We start from the raw sequence: 23,970 nt of genomic DNA, 5'->3' as shown, positions 1-23,970 counted from the left end.
ACCAGTTCAGTGCCTACTGTTCACCTGTAGCAAGCACATCATGCCAGTGATATTAGAGACTCGCTATAATTGCTCCTATGAGGGGAAGAAATGAAGAATGAAAAATTAACTGGACAGTTCCGGAAATTTCTAGAAGGTAAGGGAGATAACTCTTTTTTGTCTGTGGTCGCCATACCTCTGAGATGGCAAGAGGCAGGAACAAGATAGTACATCATGCCAGTGATATTAGAGACTCGCTATTGCACCTATGAGGGGAAGAAATGAAGAAAGAAAAATTAACTGGACAGTTCCAGAAATTTCTAGAAGGTAAGGGGGATAACTCTTTTTTTTGTATCCAAACAAAGGAGGTAAAGCTAATGATAATGGGATAGCGAGCTTCTTTAACCTTTGCCGTGCTTCCTGGGTTCACCTGTACCCAGAGACACACTAAAATCATTGTAACTCTGGAACCATTAAAGGTATCGTTTTGAAATTTTAAATATCTCTCACACACCTAATTTGCTCTCTGTCTGCAAATTTTTAGTGTGTACATGACAAAACATCAGAATTAATTGATTATGATAATTTACATAAACACTACCGATGGCGCGGGTTCACACATACCCATACTTTTAAAGAGTAGTAGTGATTGTAACTATCCCTCTGCCGACGGCGCGGGTTCTGCTACACCCATAATTACCAAAGCGGCGGAACAGTGTCTGTCTGCCTGTTTGTCTCCAAGAGACTGTCTGTCTCTCTGTTTGTCTGTCCGTATATCTCTGTCTGTATGTCTGTTGTCAGTTGCTCTGTCTGTCTGTCTGTCTGTCTATCCGTCTATCTGTCTATCTGACTGTCTGTCTCTCTCTGTCTGTCTCTCTCTCTGTCTCTCTCTCTCTCTCTCTCTTAGTCTCTCTCTCTGTCTCTCTCTCTTAGTCTCTCTCTCTGTCTCTCTTTCTTAGTCTCTCTCTCTCTCTCTCTTTCTTAGTCTCTCTCTCTCTCTCTTTCTTAGTCTCTCTCTCTCTTAGTCTCTCTCTCTCTTTCTTAGTCTCTCGCTCTCTCTCTTTCTTAGTCTCTCTCTCTCTTTCTTAGTCTATTTCTCTCTTTCTTAGTCTCTCTCTCTCTTTCTTAGTCTCTCTCTCTCTTTTTTAGTCTCTCTCTCTCTCTTTCTTAGTCTCTCTCTCTCTCTCTTAGTCTCTCTCTCTTTCTTAGTCTCTCTTTCTCTCTCTCTTTCTTAGTCTCTCTCTCTCTCTTTCTTAGTCTCTCTCTTTTATTTAGTCTCTCTCTCTCTTTCTTAGTCTCTCTCTCTTTCTTAGTCTCTCTCTCTCTTTCTTAGTCTCTCTCTCTCTCTCTAGCTCTTTCTTAGTCTCTCTCTCTCTTTCTTAGTCTCTCTCTCTCTCTTTCTTAGTCTCTCTCTCTCTCTTTGTTAGTCTCTCTCTCTCTTTCTTAGTCTCTCTCTCTCTTTCTTAGTCTCTCTCTCTTTCTTAGTCTCTCTCTCTTTCTTAGTCTCTCTCTCTCTCTTTCTTAGTCTCTCTCTCTCTCTTTCTTAGTCTCTCTCTCTCTCTTTCTTAGTCTCTCTCTCTCTTTCTTAGTCTCTCTCTCTCTCTCTCTTAGTCTCTCTCTCTCTTTCTTAGTCTCTCTCTCTCTCTCTTAGTCTCTCTCTCTTTCTTAGTCTCTCTTTCTCTCTCTTAGTCTCTCTCTCTCTCTTTCTTAGTCTCTCTCTCTCTTTTTTAGTCTCTCTCTCTCTCTTTCTTAGTCTCTCTCTTTCTTAGTCTCTCTCTCTCTCTCTCTTAGTCTCTCTCTCTTTCTTAGTCTCTCTTTCTCTCTTAGTCTCTCTCTCTTTCTTAGTCTCTCTTTCTCTCTCTTAGTATCTCTCTCTCTCTTTCTTAGTCTCTCTCTCTTTTTTAGTCTCTCTCTCTCTTTCTTAGTCTCTCTCTCTCTCTCTTTCTTAGTCTCTCTCTCTCTCTCTTTCTTAGTCTCTCTCTCTTTCTTAGTCTCTCTCTCTCTCTTTCTTATTCTCTCTCTCTCTCTTTCTTAGTCTCTCTCTCTCTTTCTTTGTCTCTCTCTCTCTTTCTTAGTCTCTCTCTCTTTCTTAGTCTCCCTCTCTCTCTTTCTTAGTCTCTCTCTCTCTCTCTCTTAGTCTCTCTCTCTCTCTTTCTTAGTCTCTCTCTCTCTCTTTCTTAGTCTCTCTCTCTCTTTCTTAGTCTCTCTCTCTCTTTCTTAGTCTCTCTCTCTCTTTCTTAGTCTCTCTCTCTCTTTCTTAGTCTCTCTCTCTCTTTCTTAGTCTCTCTCTCTCTTTATTAGTCTCCCTCTCTCTTTCTTAGTCTCTCTCTCTTTATTTGTCTCTCTCTCTCTTTATTTGTCTCTCTCTATCTTTCTTAGTCTCTCTCTCTCTCTCTTTCTTAATATCTCTCTCTCTTTCTTAGTCTCTCTCTCTCTCTCTTTCTTAGTCTCTCTCTCTCTTTCTTAATCTCTCTCTCTTTCTTAGTCTCTCTCTCTCTCTTTCTTAGTCTCTCTCTCTTTCTTAGTCTCTCTCTCTCTCTTTCTTAGTCTCCCTCTCTCTCTTTCTTAGTCTCTCTCTCTCTCTCTCTCTTTCTTAGTCTCTCACTCTCTTTCTTAGACTCTCTCTCTCTCTTTCTTAGTCTCTCTCTCTCTCTCTTTCTTAGTCTCTCTCTCTTTCTTAGTCTCTGTCTCTCTCCCTTTCTTAGTCTCTCTCTCTTTCTTAGTCTCTCTCTCTCTCTCTCTTTCTTAGTCTCTCAGTCTCTCTCAGTCTCTCCCTCCCCCTCTCCCTCCCCCTCTCCCTCCCCTGCAAAAGGTCGGTGAAGGGAGAAACTCGATGCACCCACTGAAGTAGCGCTGTGGGTTTCCCTGAACCCACCCCGTCGTTAGAGAAATAAACGGTAAAAACCCTCTTTCAAATGTATGGGTTCTGCTTCAGACAAACCCGCATCGTCGTTAGAGGAATAAACGGTAAAAACCCTCTTTCAAATGTATGGGTTCAGACAAACCCGCATCGTCGGGAGTGTGTAGTCAAAAGCGGCATCCGGCAACTCCCGGGCGAAGCCGGGCTTAACTGCCAGCTATTATCTATCTATCTATACATATAATAAAAGAGAGTGTCTGTCTGTGTGTCTGTGTGTCTGTGTGTCTGTCTGTGGTCGCCATACCTCTGAGATGGCAAGAGGCAGGAACAAGATAGTGTGCACGTACACTCCCTAGGTGCCGCAGATGTGCACCTGGGTTTTAGTTTCTTGATTCACTGTTTCCTTTCTTAGATTATGGACCTCCCATTTATTGAATACAGCCTATATGGTGCAAGACCAGTTCAGTGCCTACTGTTCACCTGTAGCAAGCACATCATGCCAGTGATATTAGAGACTCGCTGTTGCTCCTATGAGGGGAAGAAATGAAGAATGAAAAATTAACTGGACAGTTCCGGAAATTTCTAGAAGGTAAGGGAGATAACTCTTTTTTGTCTGTGGTCGCCATACCTCTGAGATGGCAAGAGGCAGGAACAAGATAGTGTGCACGTACACTCCCTAGGTGCCGCAGATGTGCACCTGGGTTTTAGTTTCTTGATTCATTGTTTCCTTTCTCAGATTATGGACCTCCCATTTATTGAATACAGCCTATATGGTGCAAGACCAGTTCAGTGCCTACTGTTCACCTGTAGCAAGCACATCATGCCAGTGATATTAGAGACTCGCTATTGCTCCTATGAGGGGAAGAAATGAAGAATGAAAAATTAACTGGACAGTTCCAGAAATTTCTAGAAGGTAAGGGAGATAACTGTTCACCTGTAGCAAGCACATCATGCCAGTGATATTAGAGACTTGCTATTGCTCCTATGAGGGGAAGAAATGAAGAATGAAAAATTAACTGGACAGTTCCGGAAATTTCTAGAGGGTAAGGGAGATAACTCTTTTTTGTCTGTGGTCGCCATACCTCTGAGATGGCAAGAGGCAGGAACAAGATAGTGTACACGTACACTCCCTAGGTGCCGCAGATGTGCACCTGGGTTTTAGTTTCTTGATTCATTGTTTCCTTTCTCAGATTATGGACCTCCCATTTATTGAATACAGCCTATATGGTGCAAGACCAGTTCAGTGCCTACTGTTCACCTGTAGCAAGCACATCATGCCAGTGATATTAGAGACTTGCTATTGCCCCTATGAGGGGAAGAAATGAAGAATGAAAAATTAACTGGACAGTTCCGGAAATTTCTAGAGGTAAGGGAGATAACTGTTCACCTGTAGCAAGCACATCATGCCAGTGATATTAGAGACTTGCTATTGCTCCTATGAGGGGAAGAAATGAAGAATGAAAAATTAACTGGACAGTTCCGGAAATTTCTAGAAGGTAAGGGAGATAACTCTTTTTTTGTATCCAAACAAAGGAGGTAAAGCTAATGATAATGGGATAGCGAGCGTCTTTGCTACAGGGCTCCGCTTACTCCCGGGCGAAGCCGGGCTTAACTGCTAGTTAAACAAAAAAGCCAGCTTGCTTGCTCTCTTTGCAGAATGGGATTTTAAGAATGAGTTTAACAACTGATAACTGTGTCATTCTCAGAAAATAACTTCAGTAAATCGTTTCATTCTAGACAACTCTTCTTACAAAAATGTTATTCGGTTTCAGCACCTTTAACATCTGAAGTCCAATGCACATTCATTTCACAAATAAGAATTTTGTTTCAGCTGTCTTTGACGGAAGAGATGAAGCAGAGTGTCTGAATGACGAAAATACACAAGTCAAATGTTTACTTCAAGAGTCTGACCCTCAGACTTTAAATGTGGCGGAAAGAGGTAATAGTAACTGTGTGTGTGCGCGCGCGCGCGTGTGTGTGTGTGTGTGTGTGTGTGTGTGTGTGTGTGTACAGTGTGTGTGCGTGTTGTGTATGTGTGTGTGTTGTGTATGTGTTGTGTATGTGTTGTGTATGTGTGTGTGTTTTGTGTATGTGCGTGTGTGTGTGTGTGAGCGTGTGTGTGTGTGTGTGTGTGTGTGTGTGTGTGTGTGTTTGTCTCTGTCTCTGTATTTTCACAGAACCATTTGCATTAATGCCTTATTTGTAAATGTGCTTTTTGTATCTTTCTGATTTTTTCTTTTTTCGATTGTGGGAAGCTATGTTGTTGTTTTTTCTTGCTGTGTCACCCTGTAAAATTATGCCGTTTGTTCGTGTGTTTTTCTTTGATCTGCTATGTGGGTTTATATTTGTTTATGTTGTTGGTGTTGTTAGTGTTGTTAAGTGCTATTCGTTTTTAGATTACTTTTTTTTGTCATCGAGTAAGTTCAGTCCTGCGTGTACAAGTTGTGTTTGCTTATTTTGGTCGTGCTTGTGTTTGTTAGTTTGGTTGTTGGTTGGTTGGTTGCGTAGTTGCTTGCTTGCTTAACTGATTAGGCCCAAAAAAAGGTCTGTTTACGGTAACATAGGGTGAAAAAATAGGGTCGGTAGGTCGGCTTTTTTTCTCTTTTTTTTCCATTTTTTTTTCCCCCCTCTCTATGATGTTTCACAGTTCATTTCTTCTCATCAATCCCTGTTTTTGCCCAACATAACTATAAACAGTACTTTGAGCTTACCTCCCTTCTGTCGTCTGCTGTTTGAGCGCAAACAGCTCTATTTTGGATGCCTTTTTTGTTTTTTCAGACGATCCAAAAAAAAGATTAGGGTCGGGCCTAAAAACTAGGGTCGGTCGGGTTACCGTAAACAGACCTATTTTTTTGGGCCTTACCTCGGTAGTGGAATGTTTGTTGTTTCTGTTTCAGTTTCTGTTGTGTTTTATTATAGTTTACCTGGCTCATGTTATTTTTGTAGTTGTTGATTAAATCTCTTCTAAATATAGATTTTGTTAATCTTGGTGAAAATATCAGTCCTTTGAAAAATTTTTCAGCCACTAACGACGAAAATGTCAAGCACGGGAAAGTTGACGACGTTAGCATTGATGTCCATGGTGCGTGTACATCTCTGGACCAACAAACACCAACGAAAGGTAAGGGAGTTGTCTGTTTGGTAATTGTATCTTTGGTGTGTATATTTTTGGACGGGCGCTGTGGCGGGGTGGTAAGACGTCGGTCTCTTAATCAGAAGGTCGAGGGTTCGAATCCCGGCCGCGGCCGCCTGGTGGGTTAAGTGTGGAGATTTTTCCGATCTCCCAGGTCAACTTATGTGCAGACACGCAAGCACAAGACCAAGTGCGCACGGAAAAAGATCCTGTAATCCATGTCAGAGTTCGGTGGGTTATAAAAACACGAAAATACCCAGCATGCTTCCTCCGAAAACGGCGTATGGCTGCCTAAATGGCGGGGTAAAAACGGTCATACACGTAACTTGAAATTCCACTCGTGCAAAACCACGAGTGTACGTGGGAGTTTCAGCCCACAAACCCAGAAGAAGAAGAAGGTGTGTATATTTCGACAATTACGTGATCCTTTCAGTTGTTTCACCCTTTTCTTGAAAAATCTGAGAAAATCAGGTGTAAAATAGGAGGGAGTCTTAAAATAGGGGTTCTTCTTCTTCTTCTTCTTCTTCTTCTTCTTCTTCTTCTTCTTCTTCTTCTTCTTCTTCTTCTGCGTTCGTGGGCTGAAACTCCCACGTACACTCGTGTTTTTTGCACGAGTGGAATTTTACGTGTATGACCGTTTTTTACCCCGCCATTTAGGCAGCCATATCGAAGGAAGCATGCTGGGTATTTTCGTGTTTCTTTCACCCACCGAGCTCTGACATGGATTACAGGGTCTTTTTCGTGCGCACTTGGTCTTGCGCTTGCGTGTACACACGGGGGTGTTCGGACACCGAGGAGAGTCTGCACACAAAGTTGACTCTGAGAAATAAATCTCTCGCCGAACGTGGGGACGAACTCACGCTGACAGCGGCCAACTAAAATAAGGGTACATTTACACAGGTTATGAACAGGAAATCTGAAGAAAAAAAGCAGGGTCTTAAAGGCAAGGAGTCTTAAATGAAAGGTATCTTACGGGGGATGGGGGGGGGGGGGTGGGGGGGTCCACTGCTTAATTCCATGTTACCTTTATTTGACTGTTATTTCGTGTCATTTCTGTTCTTCCTTTTTCTCTTCTTGTATTTCATCTTTTTCTAGTGATGTTTATGATAGCCTTTGTACTGTTAAGTTTTTTTTCTTAAATCACACATTTTCTATGATGTAAATTATAGTAGTGAATAAAGAAAGTGGTAAACGTATTTGATAGTTCCTTTTCCTTTGTTTCTCTTTTTTTTATCTCAAAGTTTTCCAACGGGTTGTGTTCTTATCATCCACGGCACACACGTTACTTTCTCGGACTCGGACTTCTAGACTTATGTCGTTGTTTGGCTGTGGAGTGGAAGTTAAGAATTATGTAAAAGGTGCCGCACAGTTCAAAATGTGTGTGCTTATATATATGTTAATTGGTTGTTTTAAGTTATTGGTGTTATTTTCTGTGACGCCAGCAGCACAGATTAGACAAAAAGTTCCGTTGATCCAATCACTCAGCTAGTATAATCAATTGATTTACTTAAATATTAAACTCATTAATGAATCATTGTAGTTTGCTTCATTATGTCACTATTTTGCTAAGACTTTTTTTCTTTTTTATTCAGGACCCGCGTCGCTGACGATTGGCAAAGCTACCACAGTGAACGTTGGCGAAAATGTGAATGTGACTCACATAGAAAACAATGTTTTCAACCAGCATTACTACGGCAGCAATACCAGCTGCTGTGACTCAACACGGGCTTCTTACTGCGATCTGCAAACTGACGGTATGTCATGAGCTGGTAGAAGAATATATCTACACTGGAAAAATCAAACACACAAAAACAATAGACAGTGCAATACAATACAAAACTACACAATGAAATGTTGTTGCTGTTGTGGTTGTTGAAGTGTAATCCGATGTTAGTGATTCTGGTAATTGGACTTCCTGTACTAACCGTCTAGCTTCAATCTTGAGTACACCATCTGCTCCTCCAAATGCTGGCCTGACTGACTCTGTGTCCGAAAGAATGTTTCCTTATCACTCACACAACCACTCACAACAACCTAACACCACAGTTGTTGTTGTTGTTGTGGTGGTGTTGGTGGTGGTTGTTGTTGTTGTTGTTGTTGTAACAATAGCGGTTGAAGTGGAAGGAGGAGAAGGAGCAGGATAAGTTTTAGCATAATTTTGTCTCTACACCATTACATACTCATCTTACCCTAAGTGGATGCTAATGACACTTTTCTGTTCCTTGCAGCTGAAGTGATAAGTCGAGATTTTGAAGAAGCATGGCTGACACACAAAGACACCGAGGCCTTTCTGAGGGCTGTGGGCATTCTGCAAAGAACGGGACGAGTTATGCTGTGCGGAACACCGGGCTCAGAAAAAACGTCTCTCGGCAAAGCGCTACTGTACCATTTCCAGGGAGAGGATTACATGCCACGATGCATTGGAACCTTCTGCTGTCAGGCACGTGAAGTCCTCCGTGAAAGGGGGCGGAGCATCGTCCTGATGGACGGGGGATTAGGGGAGGTAAGCTTGAACAATGAAAAGTTGCAAGGATGCAAGGATCTACTTTTCAACACCATAAATAGCCAAGACTCTCGCAGGTGTTTACTGGTCTTCACTGCATACCCGCATATCTTGAAAGCAGTGGCAAAATTTGAGTCTGTATCGAGGAATCCTTTGCTTGACCAGTCAATGGTGGTCAACCTTCAGTACGGTTCGCCGCGGAATGCAGTCACATTCATCCCCCTGCTGCAACGCATGGTGCACGATCCTGTGGACGGTCAAATCATGGCGGCGCTCCTCGCACTGACAATGCTCGGAACCGACATTTTCCCTCAAGAACCAGCAGCGGTTAGGAAAGAGCTGGAACGCTTGGGGTTCAGCAACATCTCCTGCTGCGACCTGCAGCGCGTTTCTTCTTTCCTCGCAGGTTCAATTCTAGAAGAGACCGGTCCGGGATTTAGTGGACGCCATGTGTACGACGCCGCAGGGCTGGTTCTTTGCCGACTGTCCGACCCTCCAGTGCTGCTGAAAGTGTGCGACGCTGCCTTCCTCGTGCAGCACGTGCGTGTTGGTGACACAGCCCTTCAATCCCCCTCCAACATGATTTATCTAGCAGGCAAAGGGAAATCTCTTCTGATGCAAAGAATGCACGAACTTGCCATGGCAGGACAGGTACAGGAGCTCTGCCAGCATCCTTCGTTGGGGAACAAAGACTTTCTGACAGAGTTTCACAGCTTTTGCAAGGCGAACAGGGGCTACTTAAAGCAGCTAGCTACAGCAAAGGACAGTCGTCACGGTTTACCGCTGCTCTACTGGTCAGTCTGGAACTCCATGGACTTCACCTTGTGGTGTTTGAAAATTGCCGAGGAATACGCCAAAAGCGCGAAATGCTTTACTGAGAGTGTCCTTTCTACAGCTTTGGCCCTCGTTGTTTTTAGCGAAGCATCTGACATCACCAACAGCAAATCCAAGGCCTTCATTGAAGAGCTAGTCTCGCTCAAGTTCAACCCGTCATCAAAGAACACCCTGAAGCTGTCTCTGCCTCGACCTAACATGACTGTGACAAGGGATGGGGACGCGACAGATGAAACTGTCGCCAGCTTTACTCCAGGATCCTACTGTTACCTTCACAACTCATCCCTACCCGTTCCATCCTCACTGCTGTCTATGTCTGTATCAGAAGAGGTAGTCAGCATGGAAGTACCCAGCAAACAGTGGTACCTGGTTCTGAGACTGCTGTCCGACAGAAAGCGGAATGAAAAAGACCAACACGGCAACACCCTGCTTCACATTGCGGTCGAGTCTGGCGTTCAAGAGGCTGTCAATCTCGTCTTGAAGAGTGGGGCGTTGCTTAAAGTGCGAAACAAGGGGAGGCTTACCCCTTGTGATGTGGCCGAGATGCGCTGCCAAAAGAGACTCTTCTTCATGAAAGTCGACAACAAACCCGCGCCAGGCGCCCTGCACAGAGCATGTCTTGACGGTGAAGTGGAGACTGTCAAGAGGCTGCTGTGCGAGGGCTGCAGTAAGCAAGACAAGGATGCAGAGAACAAAGACACGCCTCTACACGTTGCAAGCAGATCAGGACAAACTCAAATTGTCTCCCTTCTACTGGACATAGGCGCTGACACCCATGCCAAGAACGGGTTTAAGGCAACACCGCTACACTCTGCCTGTCACGGGGGACATCTGAACATTGTCAAACTTCTCGTGGGGCGTGGAGCGGACGTAAACATCAAAGCGTTGTGCCGAACCCCCCTCCACCTAGCCAGCTGGAAGGGTCACGACGACATCGTCGACTTTCTCATCAAGCACGGAGGCGATGTGAACACGCGAGGATTAGTGGGCACGGCGCTTCACGAAGCTTGCATCCATCTGAGAACAAAAGTTGCACGTCTCCTGCTCAATCATGGCGCTGAAGTCAACAGCAGGGACGGCTGGGGCCACTCGCCATTGCACTGCGCGTGTAAGGCAAATCACACGGAGTTGGTGTTGCTGCTGTTGGAGCACCAGGCGGACGTGCACGTGAAGAACGAGCGAGGATGGTCTCCTGTGGATTTGGCCGTGTCTGAGGGGCACGGTGCTCTGGCCAATCTATTGCAGAACTACCACTCTCGATCGACGAGGGCTCGCCAAAGACGATATGCCCATCAAGCTACCCCGCTCATGCTTGAAGCAGCAGTTTAGGTGTGACCTTCGAGAGATACACTGAAATGCCAGTGTTAGGTTTGACATTCAAGAGGACCACTAACATACCAGTGTTAGATTTGGCATTAAAGAGAACACTGGACTGCAAGTGTTGTTTTTTTTAATGACAGCTTTTCAGATGCTTATCAGTTCACGCTTGTTTAGCAGCAGTTTATGTTTGAGCTTTGAACGAACACTGGAAAGCCAGTATTGTTCAAGGACAGCTTTTCATATGTTAATCAGCTCAAGCATGTAGCAGCAGCTTACACCCCCATTCCACGCAACCGTTCTAGGTCCTGTTCCCATACCGACCAAGGACGGCTGCCACAACAATGGAACGCTGCGCAAACGGCCGTTTTTGGCATCTTTGGGCAGCGTCTGACCATAGTGGCAGCCGTCCTTGGTCGGTACGGGAACGGGACCTAGAACGGTTGTGTGGAATGTGGGTATGACAACTCAGTGTGTGAGAGCGCTACCGTTGCGTTACTGTTGTTTTAAGTTCCTGTAACGACCCAAGCGTTCCGTTACTGATGGGTTAAGGTTCCATTACCGTTCATTCTGATCGGGAGGGGAACGGCTAAAATGTTGAACATGCAGCCAAAACTCAACCGTCCCTACCGACCCTACCGTTCAAAGAAGTTCCGTTAACGATCATGTACGTTCCATTGCGGTTCCCTCCTGATCCCTCCCGTGCCCGCACCGTTCCTGGGTCGGTATGGGAACGGGACCTAGAACGGTTGTGTGGAATGGGGGTGTTAGGTTGGACCTTCAAGAGAAACACTGAAATTCCATTTTTTTATATTTTTTTTCTCATAAATTCCAGTGTTAGGTTTGCCATCCAAAAGAACACTGCATGGACTGCCAGCATTTCAAGGAAAGCTTTTTAGATGTTAAGCAGCTCGTGCTTGTAGCAGCAGTTTAATTTGGACCTTCAAAGGAAATACTGAAATGTCAGTGTTAGGTTTGTCCTTCAAGAAAACACTGGACTGCAAGTTTTCTTTTCAAGAACAGCTTTTCAGATGCTACTCAGCTCATGCGTATAGCAGAATTTTAGGTTTGACCTTCGAGGGAAACATGGAAATGCCAGTGTTTTTTGTGTCAGTCAAGACAACACTGTAATGCCAGTATTGTACAAGGACAGCTTTTCAGATGCTAAGCAGCTCATGCTAGTAGCAGCAGTTTAGCAGATCATGATGGAATGAACAGTGCCAACTTGACTTTGACATTTAGTTGAAAAGACTGTTTTGAGACCATATTCTGCTGAGCGAAAGTGTTCATGCCAAAGTTTTCGAATGGCTTATTATTCAAACATCTCCGACCATGATTTGCTGAATAAAGCAGAACTTGTCAAGTCTTGTTACATTTCAGCAAACCCATCATGTTTGATCATGTGGACAGCCTGTTTTGTGAACTTTGCAACTCAAAATTGTGCTTCGACCACCAAACAGTGCGATACAAAACTCCGTTTTTGAATGCACGGTTGTATGTATATAATAATATATAGTTCCAGCATATGTAATGCGTGGTAATGAAATGAACTGACATTTACATTTCGACAATATCACAAGAACAGAGTTTTAATTTGATTGCAATGCCAGTGTTGTTGTGTATGTGTTGATTATACCCTGTATTTTTTTGTATATGTAAACAACCGCATACTTTACGTTCTGTTAAGCTCTTAATTTAAAGATGTTTGCAAGTTTCAAGTTTAACTAAGGATTCATGGACAAAAGAGAGCATAATACAATATATATGGTATTGTTTTTTCGCAAAGATTGGTTGAGGCCACACAAAAAAATAGTCTGTTTACGGTAACCCGACCGACCCTATTTTTTTCGCGCGACCCTAGACTTTTTTTTGGCATTTAGAAAAAAAAAAATCTGCAAAATAACGTAAAAATATGTTTTTTGGGAAAAAAAATAAAAAAATCCCGACCTACTGACCCTATTTTTTTGGCCTATGTTACCGTAAACAGACCTCTTTTTTTTGGCCTTAAGGATGATTTGCTTCTTCTGTGCATTAAGCAGGATGCAGAAATATCAAGAAGAAGAAACATCCTCGTCCCACTGAGGTCATAGTTTATGAAGTTTGCTATTTAATGGATGAAGCAGAATACATGAATGCAAAGGACTTGTATTTTACCGTTCCAAAATGTTCGCTGACTTTATACTTGAACCAGGGTGCATACATGTTATAACCCTCATATTGTATTATCCCAATGATGTCATCGTGTATGATGTGTTTGCAGGTTTTATACATGAAACAGGGTGCATACAAAGGTACACAGAACCTGGGTTTTTTATTCTTCCTCTAAGGGCATAGTTTATTAGTAGTGTTTGCTGACTTTATGCTTGAGTCACGGTGCATTAAATTGATGTAAAAACCCTGAAATCGTATTGTCCCACTGAGACCATTCTTTCTTTCTTTATTTGGTGTTTAACGTCGTTTTCAACCATTCAAGGTTATATCGCGACGGGGAAAGGGGGGAGATGGGATAGGGGAAAGGGGGGAGATGGGATAGAGCCACTTGTTAATTGTTTCTTGTTCACAAAAGCACCAATCAAAAAATTGCTCCAGGGGCCCGCAACGCAGCACAATATATGACCTTACTGGGAGAATGCAAGTTTCCAGTACAAAGGACTTAACATTTCTTACATACTGCTTGACTAAAATCTTTACAAACATTGACTATATTCTATACAAGAAACACTTAACAAGGGTAAAAGGAGAAACAGAACCGTTAGTCGCCTCTTACGACATGCTGGGTAGCATCGGGTAAATTCTTTCTCGTCCCAACCAATATGGGACTCCCCCTAAGTTAATGGATTGTTTGCAGAGTGTATGCATAAGACAGGGTGCATGCAGAGGTACACAGAGCCTGTACTATTTTTATTGTTCTGCTAAGGCGATAGATTATGATTGCTGATTTTATGTATACAACTGGATGTACCCACATGAAGACTTCTGTGATCAATTACCGTCAGGATAGACTAAACTATGATAAAAAGGCTACTAAAATTCCAAGCACTAAACGCCACACCGTTGTTTTAACACATGTCCAGATAAGTTGAACAGCCTGAGTATTTCCCTACGCAGTGTACAACTGTCTTCTTGTTTTCAAAATGGGCCAAAACCGTCCAGAAAACTATTCCTTACAATGCCAAGTGGTTACATGTATACTAGTCTCGTTTCAGTCTATCCCATTAAAAATGTAGAAGGCTCTAAAACGCTCATGTCTTTTTACCTTGTTTAAAATATAGATCTTTATAATGTAAAAAAAAAATATTGTGTGTTGGGGGGGGGGCGTTCGAGACACCTGAGAGTAGTTGTAATGGCAGTGTTGGTGAGAGTAGCAGCACACTTATTAGTAATAGCGGCGTTGTAGTAAAAGCAGTAGTGCTAGTGTTGGTAGTAGCATAAGAGATATTGAGCATACTACCTGGCTTGCTGTGTTTTAATATTGAAATGCGAGAGAAAGCGAGCCACGTATAAGTTCTCAACATTCTTCCAGTGAAAACAACAAACACAGACGTGTTCGAGAATAGAATTATCACGAGAAGTGAACCCTTAAGTCGCTACCAGACTGTAGTTTGATCCGACCTAATTTGCATGAAGAGACGGTTTATTTATCGCATAGGTGGTCTTTCGCACGCATGTATACAGGATAAACTCTGATGGACAGCAGGAGTAGCAGTTGTAGCATGTATACAGGATAAACACTGATGGACAGCAGGAGTAGCAGTTGTAGCATGTATACAGGATAAACACTGATGGACAGCAGGAGTAGCAGTTGTAGCATGTATACAGGATAAACACTGATGGACAGCAGGAGTAGCAGTTGTAGCATGTATACAGGATAAACACTGATGGACAGCAGGAGTAGCAGTTGTAGCATGTATACAGGATGAACACTGATGGACAGCAGGAGTAGCAGTTGTAGCATGTATACAGAATAAACACTGATGGACAGCAGGAGTAGCAGTTGTAGCATGTATACAGGATAAACACTGATGGACAGCAGGAGTAGCAGTTGTAGCATGTATACAGGATAAACACTGATGGACAGCAGGAGTAGCAGTTGTGGCATGTATACAGAATAAACACTGATGGACAGCAGGAGTAGCAGTTGTAGCATGTATACAGGATAAACACTGATGGACAGCAGGAGTAGCAGTTGTAGCATGTATACAGGATAAACACTGATGGACAGCAGGAGTAGCAGTTGTAGCATGTATACAGGATAAACACTGATGGACAGCAGCAGTAGCAGTTGTAGCATGTATACAGAATAAACACTGATGGACAGCAGGAGTAGCAGTTTAATTGTAGCATGTATACAGGATAAACACTGATGGACAGCAGGAGTAGCAGTTGTAGCATGTATACAGGATAAACACTGATGGACAGCAGGAGTAGCAGTTGTAGCATGTATACAGGATAAACACTGATGGACAGCAGGAGTAGCAGTTGTAGCATGTATACAGGATAAACACTGATGGACAGCAGGAGTAGCAGTTGTAGCATGTATACAGGATAAACACTGATGGACAGCAGGAGTAGCAGTTGTAGCAATGTCGGAGATGGGAATAGTGTTGATAGTCGTACAGTCACAAGCAAAAACAATGACAATTTGCTTGCCCATGACAAATAACCTGCAGGTGACAGCAAGTATTCTTGATAAAAACATTTACTGTGGAAGCTCCCAAATGATGAGGATGAATTGTATACTGACGACAACAAGTGCTCCCTAGCAAACGAAAATTGTAAAATCCAGGCGTTTATAAACATGGAATAATTGACATCAAAGCCAGTGAAAAGACGTGTACAAAGCCTATTATAGTTTTGTGACTGTCTCAAAAGCATAATCATTTATGAAACACTTTGCGTTATCTTTAAAAACAATATATATATATATATATATATATATATATATATATATATATATATATATATATATATATATATATATATATATATATATATATATATATATATATATATATATATATATATATCCCATGACCTCCCTTCTTTGTCTCTGTTACTTCAGTATGGGTATATATGTTGTATTTTTATAGCTCAATAAATACATCATGGACTCAAAAAAATATATGATAGTGCAGATTCCGATTTGGGCGAAGAACTACTTTGCTCCCGACCTTTGACCTCGCGCCGAACAATGTGACACATTTGTATGAAGTTCCAAAATCGTATTGCACGGCTCAGAAAACCATATCAGTTGCACGCAAAAATGAATCTCAGAACTGATCTGATGTATGAGATGCAATAAGCAAACGTTTCTTTCATTATGAAAGCAATGCAGGTGGGAAAAAACGAACATTCAACTTACAAGATAACCAGATGCTAGCGAACCAAAACAAAAACACGAGTACCCTCCCCTTGCTTCGTTAGCAGACGACTTTTGAGAATCTGTCAGACCGTCCTTACCTGGCACGGTTGGGCTTCGCTATCATCAGCTGTTTCACGTGTTTTGCGAGCAAGTCTACTCTTTTGCCTGGCTCTGCAGTAAGTCCACATTGGCGATGAAGGTATCTAAGAACTTAACATGTGTGTATTTTTCCGTAATCCAGTCATATTCTTTCAAAATGCAATCAAGCGGCGGTGACAGACTTGGGTCCTGTTTTCATCGCATCAATACCAGTTTAGGTTCATGCAAACACACTCGCAAAACAGTTTATCATGTAGATACATTTTAAATAGGGAGCAAATGGTTAAATCTACATATGTGTTCCCTAAAATTTGCTTCTCTGTCAATAAGACTAATTGTATAATAATGCGTTCGAAAAAAACAACGTGGAATCGATTCTGAATCGAGTCGAGTAAGCCAAATGGGGGCCAAACCGGTTTCCCCGTTCCGCCGACCTGAAACGCAAAAGAATTGTGCGCTTCAACTAAATGGATTTCTATACGACTTCATTACTTTCTTGCAACTTATGAACCTTTACTTAACGCTTTTAAACGGTCTGAAAGTAGTGTTACCGCGTACTTATAGATGCACTCATTCGTTTTATTTTTTCAGCGACGGTCACTTAGTTTAAGGTTGCAAAAAGGCCATGTCTCGCTGAAAACACTGTTTCACACTCCACAGATCGCAAAAGTGCCGCTAGTAGTCTACACTTTGTGTTTGATGGTAGAATGGGATATACAGATTACAACACTCGTGGTTTTTTATATGGCTTGTATTTCAGTCAAGACCCAGCGGGAATATCAATCGAGAGCCACTCGCCAAAGGCTCGTGTCTCCCGATGATATTCATCCGCTGGGTCTTGACTGAAATACAAGCCATATAAAAAACCACTCGTGTTGTAACCTATACATATATATATATATATATATATATATATATATATATATATAAGATTGTCGTCTTGTCAGCATTGGTGTTAAATGATTTTCTGATAACAATTGAATCCCATCTCCCCCCTTTCCCTGTCGCGATATAACCTTGAATGGTTGAAAACGACGTTAAACACCAAATAAAGAAAGAAAAGAAAGAAAGAACAATTGAAAGTGTGAACAAGTTGGTGAGAAATTGGTTGTCCCCTCTGCACTTTTCGTTAGCTAAATGGCATTTAAAAGAGTGCTGCATAGTTTGACAAAGGACTGTTTATATACGTGGTACTGTTGAATGAATCCTTTAAATATTTGTTTCCATGATAAAGTTGAGATGTATGTGGATCATTATTGTTACACATTTTAGGCTATTTTTGAACTCCCATCCTTTTGTTTTAAACAGTCACTGATTTAAAATGGCAGAATTCGTTTTACTATCTAAGAGTATATAATTCTTAATTGTTTTGTCTTTTTTGACAACTGATTGTTTTCCTTTTGTATTTTAAATGCACGCATCTTGTATGTATTGCTTTCTATGCTGTTACTTATTGTTGTAACATGTCTTAGTTGTACAGTATAACTATCGTGGCTATCGTTAGGATTTGTTGTTGTAATATATATATACGCATGGAATGATATTTTGCACTTGTAGTGTTGGTTGCGCGCGCGCGCGCGCGTGTGTGTGTGTGTGTGTGTGTGTGTGTGTGTGGGTGTGTGTGTGTGTGTGTATGTGTGTGTGTGTGTGTGTGTGTGTCGTTCAAATGTCGCCTTCAAGTCAAAGACGAATTCCTGCAGGAAAAGTTTTCTTGTGACTTTATTTCCTACCACAAAGTTCAAACAGAGACTATAACTCAGCGTCATGAGTCAGTAATGAGATGGAATCTCTATGGCCAGCCAAATCACCACTAACACATTCGCACCACACCAAAACCATCAAAACAAAAATAATAAGAAAACAACGATACCGACAACTAAAAAATAGTAACACCACAACAAATCAAGGCATTCAAACTAGGTTTATTTGGGAAGATTATGAGTGTCAGAATATTCACTATACTATCCGTATGATACCACGGTCTAGTATTGGAAACAACGCACTTGATAAGAGTACGCTGCTATAGGCAATAGCACGTACAATGTTAAAGGTATCTAGCATGCAGGAACAAGTCAACACTTTTTATTATTAGAATTACTAATCACGATTCGTAACAAAACAAACAACTACACAGAGGTTCTTAATTCTAAAGAGAAAAAAAGAACAGACAATAAAGGCTTGCGCGTGTGTGTTTTCCTTACGTGGAAAATGCCTGTGAGTTGCGTATTGAATTTCTTTATAGCAAGCTTCTAATGTAACGTCTGTTGTACGCCACAAAGGCTACTTCAACACTGTACACTTCTGTGCACAGTAACGACACTATACTACATTACAGTCAGTGATGAATTCTATTTTGTTTGTTTACATCAACTTATGATTTAATATACCATTTGTTTTGTTTCTCGGGTACGTACTTTTGTCTGTAGACACGGGAAGTCGTGACTTTTGTTGATGTAAGTTAACACTCTTTCCGAAACATTGCATACGGTCTGTACGTCTGGTATGTAGGCGGGATATTCAAAACGTTTTAAAGCAATCCACCAAGTCATTGCGGAGATGCACAGCTTTTGGTCATGGTACCCCTCAAAATTGACGCAAAATCTCCTGTTTTGACCGCTCATACGATCAACACCTGCATCAGTAGGAGTAGCAGAACACACGAAATACGCAAGCTAGCTAAACAAAACAACATCTACTGGGTAGGAAATTGATTCGGCTTTCTGTTCGAGTGTAATCGTTGCCATGTTTAGCTAGCTTGCGTGTTTCGTGTGTTCTGTGCACAAGGTGGTGAATTCTGCCTACAGCGCTACTTTCTATACCAGCAGAAACGACGAGGCTTCTTCAAACGTTGGAATTTTTCTTGGGTCATTAAGTGATTAAGACCTGTGCCGTGCTCAGGCCAATTCAACAGCCCCTCAGATAACCATCTTCCGTCAGAGTCAGTTGTGTTCTGACGAGCGCGTGCTCTGACTTCAGGGAAGAGGTACCCTGGTGAAGAACAAAAGAGGCAAGCGGATTAACGGTATAATCCCTGGGGAAATGATTGGGCTTTGTTTAGAGATCTGTTATTTTTTTATTATTTGTTTACTTGTTGAGTATCTAGTTATAGGGTATTTAATTTGGAAATAAGTGTCAATCCACTCACCGCAAGCTCACCTTTCACACTCTCATTTATTGTACGTGACTTCCTAATTTGTTGAAGTATTACCTAAGGAATTGATTTTAACATAAATAGGATCTTAGCAAGGATTCGGTTAAATGCGCACCAGCCTTGGTTTCCTTTGAATTGATAGAAGTGTAAATTGTACTATGGAACTAAAGCAAATTGTCCAAAGATACCACTTGTCAGCTACAGATTACCACTTTTTTTCGCCACTGTCTTGTAAGAAATTAAACTAGGCCAAAACATTATTGCAACAATTTTCGCACGCTAAGAAAAGCATTAAAACACAATTCATTTTAGTTGAACTTTATATGCTCAAAAAGATAATTATGTCAGCTGTACATATCATGTGTCCGATTGATGGTACTTTGTATAGGCATCACGTGACAGCCTGTCACACAAGGCAACCCCTAAAATCGACATGACAAAAACCATAGCCCCGTATTTTAAAATCTGCAAACATTCAGAATATGCACAAACCAAACACTTCTGACAACCATTGGAAAGGCCATTCAATTTCCTGTTCAGAACATTTTGTTTTATGCACCTGACTTTTCTAGTCTTTATGTAGCCTTTTGTCAAAAGCGGTAGGTGTCAACCGTTTCAGAGGCCCAAAAAGGCACGTTTTGCGGCCATTTTTGAGGGGGTCCTCCACCCAAAGAGATATATCTGCTCAAGTTCTCAATGATTTTCTTTGGAAATATCAGAAGTTATGACCAATAGGCAGACCTAAATCTGTGTTTACTTTTGCGAATGTGTATAATAACCGTGTTGTATTACGTACATTTTCCGAAAGAACAAAACAAATATTCATATTAATTGAGGGTTTTAGGAAAAAAAATCGTGACTTTGCATGCTAGGCAAACAATGGTTGAGGCAATAGGTGCCAAAGTTTGAGGCAGATCCGAGTGCTGGTTTACATTTGCTGGAGATGGGAACGTGCAAGAAAATTTATCGATCACCGTCCTTGGTACTGGTACAGTAGGTGTGGAGATAAACTGACCTTGGCCTGTGCTTCCTTCGCAGCGGGTCACAAAAGCGCAACTCACCAAGCACAGCGCGCCGAAACAGGCCAAAACGAGGTCTCACGACTTTCAACACGATTATAACAAGGTCAAACGACCTTGAACACGGCCTTAGGGTTAGGGTTAGACCAAAACGAGGTCAAACGCCCATAAACACGTCAGAAACGAGGTCAAATGATTTAAACACTACCAAAATGAGGTTACAGGACCTTCAATATGGCAAACACGACGTCAAACGAGGTCAAACGTCCATAAACACGTCAAAAACGAGGTCAAACAATCTTAAACGCGGTTAAAACGAGGTCAAACGACCTTGAACACGGCCAAAACGAGGTCACACGACTTTCAACACGATTATAACAAGGTCAAACGACCTTGAACACGGCCTTAGGTTTAGGGTTAGACCAAAACGAGGTCTAACACGTCAGAAACGAGGTCAAATGATTTAAACACTACCAAAATGAGGTCACAGGACCTTCAACATGGCCAACACGAAGTCAAATGAGGTCAAACGTCCATAAACACGTCAAAAACGAGGTCAAACAATCTTAAACACGGTTAAAACGAGGTCAAACGACCTTGAACACGGCCAAAACGAGGTAAAACGTCTATTAACACGTCACAAACGAGATCAAACGACCTTAAACACGGCCAAAACAAGATCACACGACCTTCAACACGACCAAAACGAGGTCAAACAAGGTCACACGAGGTCAAACGAGATTAAACGAGGTCAAACGTCCATAAACACGGCTAAAACGAGGTCAAACGGCCATAAACACGTCAAACACGAGGTCAAACGTTCATAAACACGGCCAAAAGGAAGTCAAACGGTCATACAAAGGTCACAAACTAGGTCAAACGACCTTAAACACGGCCAAATCTAGGCCAAACGTCCATAAACACGTCAAGTACGAGGTCAAACGATTTTGATCACGGCCAAAACAAGGTCAAACGTCCATAAACACGGCCAAAACGAGGTCAAACGTTCATAAACACGTCAAAAACGAGGCCAGTCGACCTTAAACACGGCCAAAACAAGGTCACATGACCTTCGATACGGCTAAAACGAGGTCAAACGACCTTAAACAAGTCAAAAACGAAGTCAAATGATTTAAATACGGCAAAAACGAGGTCAAACGTCCATTAACACGGCCAAAACGAGGTCAAACGTTAATAGACACGTCAAAAACTAGGTCAAACGACCTTAAACACGGCGAAAACAAGGTCACAGGACCTTCAATACGGCCAAAACGAGGTCAAACGACCTTAAACACGTCAAAAACGAGGTCAAATGATTTATATACGGCCAAAAAGAAATCAAACGAGGTCAAACGTCCATAAACCCATCAGAACCGAGGTCAAATAATTTAAATACGGCCAAAACGAGGTCAAACGTCCAGAAATACGGCCAAAGCGAGGTCAAACGACTTTAAACACGACCAAAACGAGTTCAAACGTCCATAACACGTCAACTGCGAGGTCAAACGACCTTGAACACGTCACAACCGAGGTCAAACGTCCATAACTACATCAAAAACGAGGTCAAACGACCTTAAACACGTCACAAACCAGGTCAAACGTCCATAAACACGTCAAATGCGAGGTCAAACGTACATAAACACGTCAGAAACGAGGTCAAATGATTTAAACACGGCCATAATGAGGTCACAGGACCTTCAATACGGCCAAAACGAGGTCAATCGAGGTCAAACGACCTTACACACGGCCAAAACGAGGTCACACGACCTTTAACACGACCAAAACGAGGTCAAACTACCTTGAACATGGACAATACGAGATCAAACGTCTATAAACACGTCAAGAACAAGGTCAAACGTCTATAAACACGTCACAAACGACGTCCAATGATTAAAACACGGCCAAAACGAGGTCATAGGACCTTCAACACGACTAACACGAGGTCAAACGAGGTCAAACGTCCATAAACACGCCAAAAAACGAAGTCAAACGTCCATAAACACGGCCAAAACGAGGTCAAACGACCTTAAACACAGCCTAAACGAAGTCAAATGTCCATACAAAACGGCCAGAACGAGGTCAAACTGCATAGAACACGGCTAAACGAGGTCATAGTACGGTCATAAACACTGCCAAAACGAGGTCATATGGCCATAAACACGATCGAAACGAGGTCAAACGAGGTCAAACGTCCATAAACACGTTGTATTTTCGCCTTACGCGACTTGTATTGTTATATGATTGTCTACCATAATTCACCATTATTATATTGACACTGGCACCGTCCCCTCAGATTTCAAAAAAGCTGTCATTAAACCCCTTCTGAAGAAAAGCTCCCTCGACCCCAACGTACTTAAGAACTACAGGCCCATCTCATCAAACCTTCCCTTTCTTTCTAAAATCCTAGAGAAGATAGTCCTAGACCAGCTCTCCTCCCACCTCTCTGCCAACAACCTCCTCACTCCGCACCAGTCAGCCTACCGCACGGACCATAGCACAGAGACCGCAGTCCTTAGTATCCTCAACAACATTTTGACTTCCTTAGACGATAACAAAATTTCCCTGCTCCTCCTGTTAGACCTTTCGGCCGCTTTCGATACAATTGATCATGAAATCCTGCTGTCCCGCCTTGAGCACACTTTCGGCATCCAAAATTCAGTTCTAAATTGGTTCAGATCCTATCTCTCAGACAGAACAAATTTTGTAACTGTAAACGACGTCCCATCCCAGGAAACCTCCCTCCTTTTTGGCGTTCCCCAGGGCTCTGTGCTCGGGCCCGTGCTGTTCATCATGTACACCTCTCCTCTGACTGACCTCATCGACAGACATTCCGTTTCCCACGAAATGTTTGCTGACGACACTCAGCTTCAGAACTCAGCGACTCCCTCAGAATACGCCCAGATGACCACCTCCCTTCAGTCTTGCATTGCTGACGTTGAACTCTGGATGTCCACTAACAAGCTCAGACTTAACTGTGACAAAACAGAAGCCATTCGTTTCACCAAATCCTCCCTCTCCTCCTCTCTCTCTCTCCCTCCTTCTATCACTTTGGGCAGCAGCACTATTGAATTCTCAGACTCCGTCCGTGATCTTGGCATCTTTCTTGATAGCGATCTCTCCATGAAACACCATGTTATGAAAGTCTGTCAGTCCGCTTACATCGAGCTTAAGAGAATAGGTTCTATCCGCCCATGCCTTACCGAAGATGCCACCAAGACCCTTGTTTCCTCCTACATTCTTTCTCGATTAGACTACGGAAATTCTGTTCTCATTGGCTGTCCTCAGTCTGTCATCCATCCTTTGCAGCGCGTTCAAAATTCTGCAGCCCGGCTTGTCTGCAAAGCCCCTCGGTCCCAGTCCTGTTCCCCCTTGCTAAAGAAACTTCATTGGCTCCCTGTAGAGCTGAGAATCCAATACAAGTGCTGCTGTATCTGCTACAAAATAATATCTGGCTCAGCCCCATCCTACCTGTCTGACCTGTTCACACTCTATACACCCTCACGATCCCTCCGCTCCTCTGTAGACACTAGAATATTCCGTCTATCTTCTTTTAGTCGCAAACAGCACGGCCAGAGAGCCTTCTCCCACTCTGCTGCCGTTGCGTGGAACTCTCTCCCTTACTCTATCCGACACTGCCAAACATTCTGTTCCTTCAAATCAAACCTTAAAACACACTTCTTCACCCAGTATTTTGATTAATTTTATTTCAACAT

General features: G+C 42.4%; 1 protein-coding gene across 2 annotated transcripts in view; it reads left to right on the top strand.

The window, feature by feature from the left end:
- The window catches only part of LOC138949448 (low-density lipoprotein receptor-related protein 8-like), a 42,782-nt gene that overhangs the window by 11,718 nt on the left and 7,094 nt on the right, over window positions 1-23,970 (top strand). The window contains exons 3-6 of one of the 2 annotated variants that reach the window (XM_070321279.1): window positions 4,671-4,778; window positions 5,862-5,960; window positions 7,565-7,726; window positions 8,201-11,432. In XM_070321279.1, the coding sequence (XP_070177380.1) occupies window positions 4,671-4,778; window positions 5,862-5,960; window positions 7,565-7,726; window positions 8,201-10,638 (2,807 nt within the window). In that variant the 3' untranslated portion in view covers window positions 10,639-11,432. Of the gene's footprint in view, window positions 1-4,670; window positions 4,779-5,861; window positions 5,961-7,564; window positions 7,727-8,200; window positions 11,433-23,970 lie in introns of those variants that run through there. The other variant, XM_070321280.1, reaches the window with a different exon arrangement.

The sequence above is a fragment of the Littorina saxatilis genome, linkage group LG15, assembly GCF_037325665.1.
Source record: "Littorina saxatilis isolate snail1 linkage group LG15, US_GU_Lsax_2.0, whole genome shotgun sequence".
Lineage (NCBI taxonomy): Eukaryota > Metazoa > Mollusca > Gastropoda > Littorinimorpha > Littorinidae > Littorina > Littorina saxatilis.
The sequence above is the reverse complement of the archived record's forward strand: the minus strand, read 5'-3'. Positions and strand labels throughout refer to the sequence as shown.